Consider the following 14794-nt stretch of genomic DNA (forward strand, 5'->3'; position numbering starts at 1 on the left):
GATGTGGGGATGTTCATTGGGTGAAGCAAGGAGCTACACGTGTGTTTGCACCTTTCCGTGTCTGTTAAGGCACTTTCTGCACTAATTATGAAAACCCAAAAGTTACTCAGCCAGTGGTGAGATGAAACTATTGTCATCTTGCTTTATAACCAGTACTACCTGGGAGCCTGCAGTCATCAAGTCCAGCTCCTTGCAGGACTTCTGCAAGCCACTCATGGTCCTAAGTGCTTTAAGGCTTTGAACCTCACAGCCACCTGTGAGGTGAGGAACTGTTACTCCTCTTCTACAAACAAGGGCCTAAACACAGGGAAATTAAGAATTAGAGTAATTTTCTGTTGAGTATTGTTTTATATAGTCATTTAAGTTTTCCAAGTAGCTACTACACTAAACTGGCACTTCCAAGGGGCAATTCACCCCACTGCCTTAGACACCTCAGGGTTACAATGAATGTATTCAGAAAAAGTCCCTGTCTTCACTGGCTGCTGAGACAAGAAACGTAGTAGTAGATGAGATAAAGCTTGTCCTAAGTAACTTGTCCAAAATCATGTAAGGTATCTATAGCAGAGCAGGGAAATAAATACTGTTCACTCTTGCCTAATTCTGTAACCGGTGGATCCTGCTAGCAACCCTTTCTAAACATACCAAGGCACCCAGAACTTATTTTCCTGGTCAGAATCTGTCCCAGAATCTTGTCTTACAACAATGTCTCAGACCTTCAGCCCCCAACAATTCCCAGTTCCTCATGTTGTCCACATCCCCTCAAATCCCTTTAGCCAGGTTAGGCAGAATCACCCTCCAGCCCCTCCACTCTGTCCCAGCAGACCCTTCAGCATTTCTTCTCCTCCTCAACGTGTTTCTCTTTCCCATTCAACTTTCTCTTTAGTCTTTGCCACAAGATAACCAGCAAAAAGACATGCTAACTGCCGATGTGACTTCCTAGGCAGGGAGACAAATAGTGAAGGAAAATAAACAGAAACCTGCCCTCCCTTCCATTAACAGGGGCTGGTGCATGCTGCATTACAAGATACAGCCATGCCTGCTTGCAGTGGGCTGCCCCGTGGCCCTGCAGTGGGTGAAGAAGCCCATAGCCAGTTGCACAAAAAAATTCACAGCCCACATGTCTGTTCTTCACTGTGAATTTGGCCGCCCCTGTGGAAGGATGGCAAGGAAACATGTTTTCTTTGAATATCCCAGTTTCTTGCATCCAGCCATGTTAGCCACTCCAGTTTAGCTCTGGTTCCAAGGATGAGACTCTATTCAAAATGCACCCATTACCCTGGAAAATATTAATTTGGTCCAATCTACTAGGTCTTGGAACAGGAGGAAAGAAATATTGTTCCAAGTCCAGATCTGTCACTCATCTCTTGTACAACCATGGTCCTGGCAACGTGCTGCTTTTCCCTGCTTTCCTCTGTAGCTGCCTTGTGCTAGTGAGCCCAGCAGAGAGCTGCAGCCAGCTGACACCCAGGCTTGCTCTTCATTACTGGGGCAGTTGGCGGGCTTCATTTGCAAGATGTTTTACTTTAATGTTGTGTTGTACATGAGGGAGGGACTTCTACATCTCCCCACAAGGCCAGAGATCAAGCTGTTGCCTGCCTCCTGTAATTCATGGAGCTAAAACATGTGTCTGCCTTGGTAGATTGTTCCTACTATTGATGGTATGCTATTTGAAAGCTGATGAAGGACGTATCTGAAGTGGAAAACAATGGGAGACAAGATGTTCAAGAAAATAGAATGATGAGTTGCTCGAATCCACTCACCAAACAGAAGAAATATGTGTATTGCTGGGAACAGGAAGAAGAGACTATGCTTATAGCAATAGCAGAACAAACCGGGTACCAAAAAAAAAAAAAAAAAAAAAAAAGGCACCCCACAGCAGGACGAGATAATTAGCTTCAACCTCAGAAGCTCCTGTGGACTCACACAACCTGCCTCCAGGACCACAGGACTAGAGGGAAGGGAAATAAAATCTCACTGGTACAGAAGATGACTGGGAAAGGCTCTGCCTCTACACTGCTGCTTGGGGGAACGACTACAGAGGGGGGTGGGAGCATGAGCCAGAATTAGGGGTTGGAGACATATGTGCTGGTGGCACACAGGGCTATTCAGTAGCAGGTGTCTGAGTGTGGGAACATGCAACAGAAGATGGTGGCATGTATTTATGTGCATGTTTGTGTGTGCAGATCCACAGAGAGAGCGATAAAGACATACCTTAAAAGTCTGCTGTGCTTTTCTTTAGGAGGAAGAGCTTCCTGATTCTCCCCCTCCCCACTCCCTTCTGAGACCTGTCTCAGGTTGAGGATGATGAAATGTCACAGAAGAAACAGTGGAAGTGGAAGGCAAATGTACCCCTGCCCTGGGGAGAGCTTGCCTGGCGTGCCATTTTCCCTCATTGGCAGATCATTGGCTGCAGAGGCACCAGGGAGCATCTGACAGCAAGACAGAGAGCAATTCCCTACAAACAGCCCAGCAACTGAGACAGTTTCCCAAACCATCCATACATCATCACACTCACTGAGCCCTAGTCCTGCTTTATTGCAAATTAGTGCCCTGAAGGACTTTAAAATTCACAGAAGGACTGAGACTGGTCAAGTTGCAAAGCCCAGAGATGGGTTTTGGCAAACCAGAGATTTTGTGGGGAGAGGACATCCCAAGCAGGGTTTAGGTTCTATTTTGCTGCCCACACATGGGGGTCTAAAGTCACTTGAGATATCCTCAGGACTCCAGCTGGTCCCCATCTTATTCTCCAGAGGAAACGGGTCTCCAGTAGACTCTGTGTTGTATTTGCCAGCCCAAGGTGAACATTTCAGGTACTCCAGTTGCAGCAGACAGCATGAGTGGGCAACTTAATTGCATTCCTTGAGTAAATAAAAACACCTGTATTTCAGAGTTTCCTTATATTCTCTGTATATCTGTGTATAGGCACCTTAATTAAGTCCTTGTGTTGCTACTTCATATCTAGGTCTCCTTGCTGGCCCTGTCAACCTCCACTTTATAATCGAAGCCAGAGTATGCTCCTTCCCTGTGGCAGCCCTGTAACTTTGCATCTCAGCTCCAGTGCACATCTGACAAGCTTTCTAAGCTGGTCAGCGTGGTCACACAGCTCTTCCCTGTCCCTGTTCCCTCCCTAGCTGTTGCCCTAGGTACATACTGTGAGCTATCGAGATATGCCACCCAGCAGTGTGTAGTGGCCCAGAGCAAAGGCGATGCTGAGATGACAAAGGTTTGGCCCCTGTCAGGGAACCGACACACAAAAGGTCTCCTAGAAGGAGCCCCATTACCCTTTTCTCATTGCATGTCCTAGCACGTAAAACACACATCCTAGGACCATGGCAGACTGTGTGCTGTGTTTCACATCAGAGAAGAAAAAACCCTAGAGACCTTTCTCTGCAACGGCTGAACTTTCTGCAGTGCTAAACCTGAGCTGCTAATGTTTCTGTGATGGAGACAAATCCCAAGTAGGACACCTAACTCACAGGGCTGCACCAGGACGAAGCTTCTGCTGGAACCCACTGCACAAACTAATTATCTTCCCACCCTTCCCCACTGCCCTCTGGCAAAATAAGCTAATCAAGGAAGAAGGTTGTTATTAAAACACATTTACCACACGCCTGCGTCTTATGGTCCACAGTGCCCAGTGCTGTGCCCGAGTTGCCTCAGGCAGGCACGGCCACCGAGATAATCAGCCTGTGAAGGGCACAGCTCTGCCCTGCACTGCTAGGTAGTCTGGAGCAGCAAAAATTCTCCCAAAAGGGACATGATGGCATTTAGGGAATGGAAAGGCATCAGTGATGCTGCATGTACGACATGCAGGTACAGTGATGGGTCAGCTCTCCAGGACCAGTGCTCGGCTGTTCTCCTTAAAGGTGCAGGGCTGGTTCAGAGTGATTTATTCAATGCCATTGCCCATCTGTAGTGAAATGGGATTCCCAGGAGCCTCCGTTTCACACAGGGCTTTATCACCATCAATAGGCTGGCTCTCCGTCCCAAGAATTCCCTCCTACTCTCTGGACTAAGAGCCCCGATCTCATTTCAAAAGGCCATTGGAGAGCTGTCACATTTGGGGCTATTTCCTCTGCTCCAAAGGAGAAGCAATGCCTAGGTGCAAAATGATGGGTACTTTAGCTATACCTCAGTAGACAGATTAAAGATTATCTAGACTCAATGCAGAATGCCTAATGGGCCAATGTCACTCTACAGAGCCCCCCTGCTGTGTGCTTCCCTCTGTGTGAAGGCTGAAATGCCGTCTCCAGTTTCGATAACTACCTGAGAAGAAGTGGGAATCACTCTGTGCCAAGGCCAATTGTGGGAAGATGACTCCACTTTCCCTTGCTATCAGATGGAAGAGGTTCACAGGCCATGTGCCTGGCTGTCTGAGCACCAGCTGTGACCAGGAAGGAGTCAAACCAAGTGCTGTTTGGAGACGAGACATCTCAACAGCTGGTTCACTCCTACCTTTGCCACCATTGACTGGCAGTACTAACACCGCCAACCTGATCAGAGACTTTCAAACCAAATGAAAGGTTTCAGATTTCCTGCAATTACTTTCCCTCCCAGCATTTACATTTTTCTTCCTATTGTGTACCAACAGCATGTATCTGTAAATCTCCTGTTGCAATGAGAAATGCCCCCAAATGCCTCATACACACAGGGGTACTGAACACAGCAAGTAAAGTAGCTCTGAGCTTCCCCTCTGATGGGGAAGATCAGCCCGGATACACGTTTCTAAGGCAAAGCAGGATTTGAGTTGGAAGCCATTTGTTCTTCATGCAGCTGACCCACCTTCACGAAGATCAGGACAATTGTCATGTATATTTGACATGTAGAGGGTCTCCCAGGTATCTGAAGGCACCAAGAGCTGACCCATGGCAAGATGATGCTAAGGCAGGAAAGGATACAGAAAGCTTTTCCTATAAAAAAAGGTCCCAACTGTGATTGTGAAGACTTATTCGTCATGCCAGGCAAATGCAAAACACCTTCCAATTGCTACCTTACTGAAGGGACTCCAGTTTGCACCTTGGGACACAGCAACACGGGGAGTACAACACAGGGACAGCTGAGGGCCTGCTTTCTTGTAGTAGAAGCTGGGAGTTCACAGGATCACAGGCACCTGCCACAATCATTAAACCACTCTTCTCTCACTATGTGTTAGAGCTCAGAGTGGCACAGGACTGGGGGTGATATTCCATCCTCCTGCCCTGCTGGGTCCCTGAAGCCTGATACATACAGCCCTTCCAAGTGCCCCTTCTCCACGCAGCAACTGAGAAATCCTCCCTCCCCTGCACAAGTGGAGGAAAAGACTGGGAAGGAAAAGAGAGGAGGTGAAGGGGAAAAGAAAGAAAAAACCTCAGCCTGAAAGACAGTCATAGTCTTTCAAATAGCAGAAAGTCAAGCAAGCAAAAGACCCTTCAAAAAAAGGTCTTATTGCAGCATCTGTAGGCAGCTTAGGTTACTCAAGGCTCTCTAGTGATTCAGAAGACTTTGACCAAGAAAGTTAAAGCCAGGAACGATCAATGGGCCTCTGCAAGCAGTATCGCATCGGGTTACCTGCTGAGACGAGACAGCAGGAGCTGCACTTTTTAACTTTTTCTATTTTTTTTCCCCTGGTCTGGCAATGAGTCTGAGTATGGATAACAAACTTCCCTCCCCCTCCACACTAATCCCTCACTACCTAGAAAACAACTTCTTTAAGTGCCTTTTTTTCTCCATGTCATATTAGAAATGAGAATCATAATTTCTGGGTACAGCACTACCCTGCAGTTACAAGGCAGACGGGAAGAGCTGGAGGGCAAGAGAACATGGAGGGCAACTTCCCGGATACTGGGGTAGGTGTCTGCTACCAGAGGACAGCATAAAACCCTTCTGAAGAGGGCTGTCCTTTTGTAGGGAAACCAAAAAACTCATACGACTTCTCAAGTGTCTCAAAAGCACCATATCTCCTGTTACAGCTGTCCAGTTAATCCATGGTCAGCTCAGCCTGAGTAATTGCATGTACCAAATTTCGGTCATGCCTTGACTAACCCAGAGCCAAAAGGAGTCAGGAAGGTGGCTGGTCTGGCCCATATCTAAAAGCCTTCTGTCATTGCTCCATTCATGGGGTAAGGATGCCTACAGGAGGCCACTGCATCGTATTTCCATGGCTCAGGAGTAGGGAAGCCTCTCCTGGCACGTGCTCTGCAACTGGGGTGCCACTGGGGTGCAAAGCCAACAGAGCCAGCTCAGGTCCCTAGGTGAGGTTCTTGGGTGCCAGAAGGACATGCACAGGACACGCGCAGCTCCTCACCAATGAGCAGAGGAGTGCAGAGAGCAGATCCAGCTCCTGGCTCCACTGCCTTCACAGTAGGACAGACTGGTGATGCTTAAACAAACTCTGTTCCCTCAGCAGCAAACGTCAGTTCCTCCAAACGAACAGTGTTTGTTGACGACCTGCTATGCTCAGTCTCTAGAGCCAGTAAAGGCTTTGGTGGGACACAAAAAAAAAAAAAAAAAAAAGTCACAGATGGACACGTTTCATTTTAATGAAAAAAAAAAGTAAAAAAAAAGTAAAACTTCACTTGAGTGACTTTTTATTTTGATATTTTAAGTGATTTACTAAAAACTGCAATAAAACCCCCAAATAAGAGTTTCTGAAGTCTAAATGAAACATTCCCCAATTACTAAATGGTATCAGTCCCTTCTAAAATGTCTTTCATGGTATTTTTTTTATTAAAATAATAATTGGCTACTACAAGCTGGGAAAAAAGGTTTTGAAATATTACAAGTCCTCCCAGAAAATGGGACTATTTTTCTCTCTGATTGCAACTAATAATCTGCCAGCCAAGGAGTCCCCATAACAGCAAGGGCAGATTCCAGAGCAGAAGGAGGCTGGTGCCAGCAGGGTGCATCCTCCCTTAAGGACAACTTGCACATGTTTGATTATTCATCCCAGAATTAGACAGAGGCTACGTGAGGTTGAAACCAAGCAGCACAGCCAAAATCTAGGAGTGGCAACTAACACGACAGAGCCTGGGACAGGTCCCTTCCGCAGCCAGCAAGGTCAGCATATCTCTCCTTTACAAAATGTAGAGACATGGTTTAGTGGCGGACTTGGCAGTCCTGGGTTAGCGGTTGGACTTGATAACCTTAAAGGTCTTTCCCAACCTAAGTGATTCTATGTTGCCTCTCCCTATGGGGATGCTGCTGCTTTTCTGCCCCAAATATCCCTTCTTCTGGCAGCTCAGGTATTAAGTACAACCCAGAGACACTGTGCAGGACTGAAAACCTGTGTGGTTACCACGTGCACATGGATCAGTCCTTGTGCACATCTGCTCTGGAGCTGGTGCTGGGCCAGGCAGGTTTCTCAAGCCTCATTCAGCTGCAGAGGTGTTTATCCCTTCTCTGGGGGCAAAGAGCCTCAGCTTTCTCTGTCTTTCTGCATTGAGAGGGAAAGGAGGTAGAGGAGGGTAACAGTTTGGATATGGATGGAGAAAGAAGAAACTTGCAGGGGGCTTTAGAGGGTTGATCAGATATTGGATAGCATCTTCGGACACTGCTGCGACTGACATAGGAGGAAGCTGCAATTCATTTCAGGCTTAGAGAAAACTTTGCTCAGCTCTCATCTCTCTCTGCAGCCCCCTGTTTGGGCTGGTGACATTGCTGCGACCTTGCAGCCAGGCACCAAGTGCCTCTGTGCCAGCTATTAGCTTTTCAGCCTGGTTCCTCCCCCCCCACCCGGCTCCCACCCCAGCCCTTCTCCCTCCCCTGGAGACCCAGGCAGCAACTGAGCGCCACATTTTCAATTTACACCAACTAAATGATTCATCACCACCTAAAGAGGCCTGAACAGAGCCCAGGAGGGGAGCAGAGCTATAGCAGGGAAAGACGGGGGGGACACAAGATCGGGGCTAAAGATACAGAGATGAAAAGCTCCAGTGGCCTGCTCTATATCGGCTCTTCTCTTCTCGGGGCAGAAGCCAATCAATCCTTCCCCCCTCCTTTTCCCTGCAGCCGTCTGTGTGGGTCTGTCTGTCTCTTTCTCTCTCAGCAGACTCGAGTTTCTTGGTGTAAGGTTAGGACAGCAGAGATGTGGAAATCGATTCCTGAGCCCTGGCACGCAGCCCTCTGCGCAGACAGCCCAGCTCTGCCGTGAGATGATGGATGGAGAGCCATCCCCAGGCGTCCCCAGACCTCTCACGTGGTGGGAGCTGAGGTTAGCTTGGAAATGGGGGTCTGGGGAAAAAGGTCTGCATCAGCCCTTGAAGTGCAAATCCCAAAATAAGAAAGACAAGAAGACAGATGCTGTACCCCATCTGGCAGCTTTCACCTGTCTCCCAGTCTACCACTGTTCCTCTTGATGGTTTATACAGGAGGAAAAGATGAGCAAAAGCTGTGCCTTTGCCCACAAGCGATCTGGTTTCCAGTACCACTCCATCCCAGGTCTTGCACAGCCCAACTGCCTCCTCCATCTCTTACACAGAACAGCTCCCAGATCAGTGTGGCTGGATTCAGCCGTGTACTGGAAAGCCCTTGGGATTTCTGGCTGGGAGGGAAGGGGGAAGGGTTAGCACTCACAAAATGCTTATGGCACATTTCCCCAGATATCCCTGTACGGGAGTTATTGATGATGCGTTCCACTTGAGGAAAAGTCTGTTAATGAATCTGAAGGGGTTCTGATGTGCAAAAAGTTCTGGTAAGAGATTGAGCATTATGGCACTCTCACCCTGAACATCTTCACAGACAAACCTTGCTGAGCGGGGTGTAATGGGGTCCTCTGCTCTCAGGGCTACCTAAAAATATGAGGAAACAGACCCAGAGAGGAACACCTGAGGCTGCACTGAAAACCCCTACCAAACTAGAACTGAAAATCAGTTTTCATTATTGCAATGGATTCTATGGAGAAGGAACAACCTAAAGTTGGATTTGACATTTGCCTTCAAATAACAAAAAAAACCCCAAACCACCCCCCCCCACCCCCAAAATCCACAAGGAATTAATCTCAGTGACCCTGCTGCAAGGTACATCAATAAGAGGTGCCTCTCCTTTCCAGATCAGGAAGCAGAGGTTAAGTGACCAGAGGGAGGAGGGCATGGGGGTTCTGCTGTCAACCAGGTCCAGACTGCAAGGCCAAACTTCTTGAAGGACCAAATCTGTACGGGTTTTTTTTTGTTCTGAGTCGATGCTGCCACCCTCACTCATCACCAGCCATCACATTTCTGACACTCCTTCACAATGAGCTGCTGAGCAATCTGCAGTTCCCTCTTCCCCTTTTCTCTCTGTTGGGGGATTTATTGCTGGATGTATTGATTGCTTGTTGTCACTGACCCTGGATGGCAGGAGATGAAATATCTAACATTGCTGTGGAATAATCAACGGCCAAATCCATGCTTTGCTATACTGCTTGCACATGGTCTGTGCTGTCCTTCCACTGACAGCAAAACAGACAGTGCTTTGTAGGGCGGGTGCAAGATAAGACGAGATAGAAATGTGTTGCAGAGCTGCATATCAATTGGAAATATCCTCAGGTCAGCAGGATGAAGGGTTCATGGGTTCTTGCCTACCAGACTACAACTCAGGACTGGTTTGTCAAGGATCTCTGAATAATTCCAGAGCCTGAGTCAAGCCTTTGGACAAGTTTTGGAATGGATCACCTAGATCTGATCTGAAATTAAGCAGATTGTTGTGGCTTTGGATGAGGGTCACACAAGCTAAAAAGCATCCACAGAAGGTTGGAATATGGTACAGGTTTGTTCCCTTTTCTTCTGTTCAGGAAAGGAGAGGTAGCAAAGAGGATTGCTTCAACTGGATCACTGTCTCCACTAGGAGAGTTTGCAATGCAGCAGGAAGAATTCAGAGGTGAACTCAGTGTGAGTAGACAGACACATTGCAATACCAGGGTCCATCAGAAAAAACCTCCATCGCTGCCAAGGACACTGTGAGACTTGGAGTAACAGCACCCTGCAGAGCCACACTCAGCTGGAGATGTTTGGTTAGACAGATCCAATGCACTTTCCAGCCACTGTCTCTGCTGAGAGGTTCTTGGCAAGTGAGACCATCCTGCCACTCATAGCCAGGAGCTCAGCCAACCTGACACCTCCCTCTCAGCAGCTTTGGCAGAGGGGTGTCTGCAGGAGGGGGTCACTGGCAGTGAAGGGAGGAAACTTCAAGATCAATAGCACCATTAAAAAGCCTACAGAAAACAAAGCCAATGAACTAATCCCCCAGTCCTAAGGACACCTGCATCCAGCGCTCCTTGTGAGGTCCTGGATAAGCCAGTACTGTAGAATAATGAAATGGTGAAATGAGGTCCCTTCTTGTCCTGTTACACAGAAGTCAAAGAGTGTGGATATGCACAAATTAGCTCAGCATCCTGGCCAGGTAAGCCAAATGAGCAGTTTGGCTCATTGGTGCTCACTTGGCACAGCTGAGTTGACCCACACAGGACAAACACTCAACTTCAGGGTCAACATTTCCCCACAGTGAGCATACAGACTGTAAAGCTCTCCTGAAGAACCCCATGATGCTTACAGGGACCTGATTCCTCTTTACGGGCAATGGAAAACATGACAAGTCTGAAAGAGGAGAGGTTCAGGTAAACAGTGGAAAGTTGTTGGAGATGCTGAGACAAGTGCCTGAGCTGGGCTGCTAGTCAGAGCCAAACTGCCTTAAGCAATGGAAACAAGGTGGTCACCGGAAGAGCTGGTGGGTGGCTTGATTCACAGTGCATCAGGGTGGCAGGTGCTATCCTGGCACAGTCAGCAGACTGCGAATAAGGCAGTTGAGGAAATCAGACCAGTCTCTACCACCCTTCTCTTCCCTTGTCTTCCAAAAAATGCTTCTCAGTTAAGCAAAGCCTCCCCCAGTAAGTCCCAGAGACCTTGCTAGAGGTACCGGTGTGACTCACTGGCTCACCTCACTCAACCAGGGACTGAGGCAGCAATTTGCATCTCTGCCATGTGTTATCACAGACATTGAGGGAAGATGGTTGGCAGAAAAGCAGGGCTGGGATGGTGGCAAACATCAGCAGGTACTTACATGTTGTGAAGAACACACCATCCGCAGTGAGGGTCGCCCGAGCCCAAGCACTCGCTGCAGGTCTCATACTGGCTACATGACTCCACAGGCACCCGAGTGAGCTGCAGGAGGAAAGGAGATAACCCGTCAGGCTTTTCACAGAGCTCTGCAATGCCCATAATGACTTGATGGAGGTGCCACCCTCCCTGTCCTCTTCTCCTGGTGCCTGTCCTCCCAGTAGAACATCACTGCAGAGCTCAGTAGGCTGGGATAGGCAGAGGGATGTGGCTGCAGATTGCTTGAGAATTCAACCTGGTACAAACCCTGTCCAGATCAGAGCTCAGCCTGGCTGAGTGTAACCCCTGTTGAGATCAGCATGTGCCCTGTGGCCTTCCCCTCTTCCCCATGGCCTTCCACACTCCATTGCCAGATGACCTCACTTGCACGGTTTCAGAGGCAATGAGGAAATCAGGCAGGCTGTGTACAGGCTGTGGCGACCCGATACCCTGAGACAATTCAACATGTGATCTTCTGTAGCGAGTTCCACCCGCTGGATCTCAGTGCTCTCTCTCCTATGTTCTGGTTGTGGACCCTGCTTCTTTTGGGCTTCCTGTGACAACTGAGGTCTTGTGATGTCTTTGTCTCCTTCCCTTGACCTCCCACACCCACCACCACCGGTCCCAGGAGAGCGTTAGCTCCACTCCCCAATGCATCTTTCTAACCATCAGTTGTCCTATCCCTGGAGAGGCTGTTCCCAGGAGGAAAAGGACAAAGGCTACCGGCCTGAGTACTGAATGAGCTTTCTGTCACTGTGACTTTGCAGCTCAGGAGGCATTAGAGGCAGACCTGAAACACCCATCTACTGCCAAAATACTGCATTTTATTATCTCCTTTTTTTCTTTCTTCCTTTTTAATTAAAGTATTTCACTCAGAGATTTCAAAGACAGAAGGGACTGCCTAGCCTGACCTCCTGTCTAACGGACCAGAGACTTTGGATTCCTATTAGGTTTTGTAAGCCACTTACTTCTTTTGAAGCCAAACATACAATTTGGGCCCGATGACCTGATAGTCTCTTTTCCATTGAATAAGCTACAGAGAGCTTCTGTAATCTACAGCCGATTGCCAGTGCCTTCACCCCAGCTCATGTCATCAGGGAGAGTTTATTCCTTCAGATGATACAGTGTGGTATTATCCTGATGAAACACCACTGAGAACTGCCAACTGTAAACTGCTGAACAGTTACTTGTGACAAATGACAAGGGAATACACCTGAATCCTACTGACAATGTTTTACTTGGTGCAACATCTGAGAGAGTTTGAGCTGTGAAGTGACAGACTAAGATTCATTCTGACTGCATCTGCAAATGAACCAAAACCTGGTCTTTATATATAAATACATGTTAGGCAAAATTCCACCTATTTATGAAAATCTGGTACAAAATTTCTGTTTGTACCAGAAATTGTCTTCCTAATCCCTAAACAGCCAACCCACATGGTAGTTGATAGACTATGAGAAAAAGCTGAAAATCCATATTTTTACATCTGGCAGGTGGCTGTAGCTTTAGGAAACGTCAGAAAGAAGTATTATGGGATTTACTTACAATTGCACCATTGCCTGTTTCAAGTCACCCAAAGAAACCAAACCAAACAAACAAAAAACCCAACCCAACACAAAATCACCTTTCTCAAATTGAATCTATTGCCATGAGCATAAGAACATAATCAGGACAGACCACAGAGTGAGGAAAATGAGAAGGTCAAAGCAAGGAGTGAGTGACTTAAACTTCTCTAAGTACCAAAAAGTTTTAAAGGTAAGACGGCCTGGCCATGAATGCAATTGTTACACCTTCCTTAAGCTTTGAGTCAGGAAGGTATCAGTTGTTCATTTAATACAAATTGTATACTCCAGGATTTCACCCAATTAGACTTATGTTGAACCCAATAATCTGTGTTGCATCCAACTTCCAAGAAGACATACAATTTTTTACAAAAAGACAGCAAGGGGTGGAGACCTCATAATTTCTTGTTGGCCATTCCCACTTGTTACTTCCACCTGAGAAAAATAAATGATTAATTATTTTTCCTTGTTTACATCTAGCTTGACCATGCCTGTGCTGTGAACATCAGAATACTTGCAGAAGAGGCAGACAATCCAATTTTAAGGATTGTAAATCTGCCATTCCTTAATGCAGGGGCAATCGATGGTGTAATCTCCACCTTGTAATTAGAAATATGTGAACACAGTTGGTATTGGCTATGCAGCTCCTATCCAAACTGCCCTCAGTTTAACATATGGTGAGGCTCCATTTATCCTCATTAGCTTTAGATAGTTTTTCTGAACCTCAGTTTCTGAGCTAGTTTACATCAGTCTTACAGAAGAGAGCCTTGGTTAAGAAGTTTAGGTCAGAACATGCACTTTTCCAGCACCTAGTTGATGCTGATCTTGAGTTTGAAAGTTCTGAGTCAAAATCCACTTGTGACTAGTATATATATATGTAAGAAAGAAGTCCTAGAGGACTAAAATATGCTATTTCTTCACAAACTGCCACAAAAAGAGTAGATAAAAAGCAGTGCCTGTAGGTATTATTATTATTATTATTATCATCATCATCATCATTATCATTATTATCATCATCATCATCATCATCATTATTATTATTATTGAATTAGCCACCAAAGGATATCCAAGCTTCTTTCAGAGGCAGGAGGAACCTACTGGGAATCCAGGTTTACATCTTTGCAGAAATGCTTCCTTTTTAGTGCATTTAGGGTACTAGGTCCCTATAGGATAGAGTTTGTATGTTGTGTGGGAGCACACCTTGCTTGAGCTGCTGTCCGAGAGAGCACAGCTATGCAGTTTGAGCTTGCGCCAAGCTACATCCCACACCCTGTCAAATACACCGGAGGAGTAGGTATGTTGTGCTACCATTCGTGTTGCTGTATTTTATTCTTGCTATATGAGATCTTTCAGGAGATCACCTCAAGTAGCTTTACTGTGAGATTAATTAAAATTGTACCACGCTGATAAATGTCTCGGGCTGTAAGTGTCAGACCTTCTAATTAATAAAGAAAGAAACTACAAAAAACAAAGGAGCTGTGACTGAAACGAAAGCCACCTAGGGGTCGTCAGCTGAAAAGAAAAAGAACATCAAGCAAATAAGGCACATCAGAGGTCTTATTTTCCTTTGGAACATAAACTGTAATTAATTCAGCTCAGCTTTCCAAGTTGAAAGTTTTGAGGACTGACCGTGCCCCCTGGGAGCAGTCAGCTTTTTATGCTGCCCCTAAAATATCTGAAAAAGAAAAGTCCATGCAGCCTCCCAGTTACAGTGCCTTTCCTTTTTCCACTGCGATGAAGGGACTAGACAATGCTGAAGGTTGAAATCTCCATTGTAAAGGAGACTGTGATTACTCCTTCCACCCCATTTTCATCCTTGGAAAGTCTAACAAACTTACCAAGGTCATTTCTCAACCTTGGTGAGGCTCCCTACTGCTGGTCTTTCATCAGGGTGGAATAGGATTCAACTTTTTGCAGCAAATACAACCAGGGTTTCAGCAGAGAGGATTAACAAAAGCAAGGTGGCCTTCGTTTTGGGGCACTATGAGCCAGGTTAGAGTCATTTATATTCCTGCAGTGGTCATGGCTTAACTGATTTTTTGGCCTCACTGTGTTAGAGCAATATATGGATATAGGAAGAGAGTGCTGTTTTAAGGGCTTATACCCCATATGTGATGAAGCACATATCCCCGTTTTATCAATGAGAGCTGAAGCTGAAAGTGAGGTCTTGCACAGCTGAAGTAGGTG

General features: G+C 46.6%; 1 protein-coding gene across 2 annotated transcripts in view; it reads right to left on the reverse strand.

Moving 5' to 3' along the window:
• PLXNA4 (plexin A4) overlaps positions 1-14794 on the reverse strand; it is a 455447-nt gene that overhangs the window by 144906 nt on the left and 295747 nt on the right. For both annotated transcript variants that reach the window (XM_056341131.1, XM_056341132.1), the window contains exon 5: positions 11011-11111. In XM_056341131.1, coding sequence (XP_056197106.1) covers positions 11011-11111 — 101 coding nt within the window. The remainder of the gene's footprint in view (positions 1-11010; positions 11112-14794) is intronic.

This window comes from Falco biarmicus, chromosome 5, assembly GCF_023638135.1.
Source record: "Falco biarmicus isolate bFalBia1 chromosome 5, bFalBia1.pri, whole genome shotgun sequence".
Taxonomy (NCBI): domain Eukaryota; kingdom Metazoa; phylum Chordata; class Aves; order Falconiformes; family Falconidae; genus Falco; species Falco biarmicus.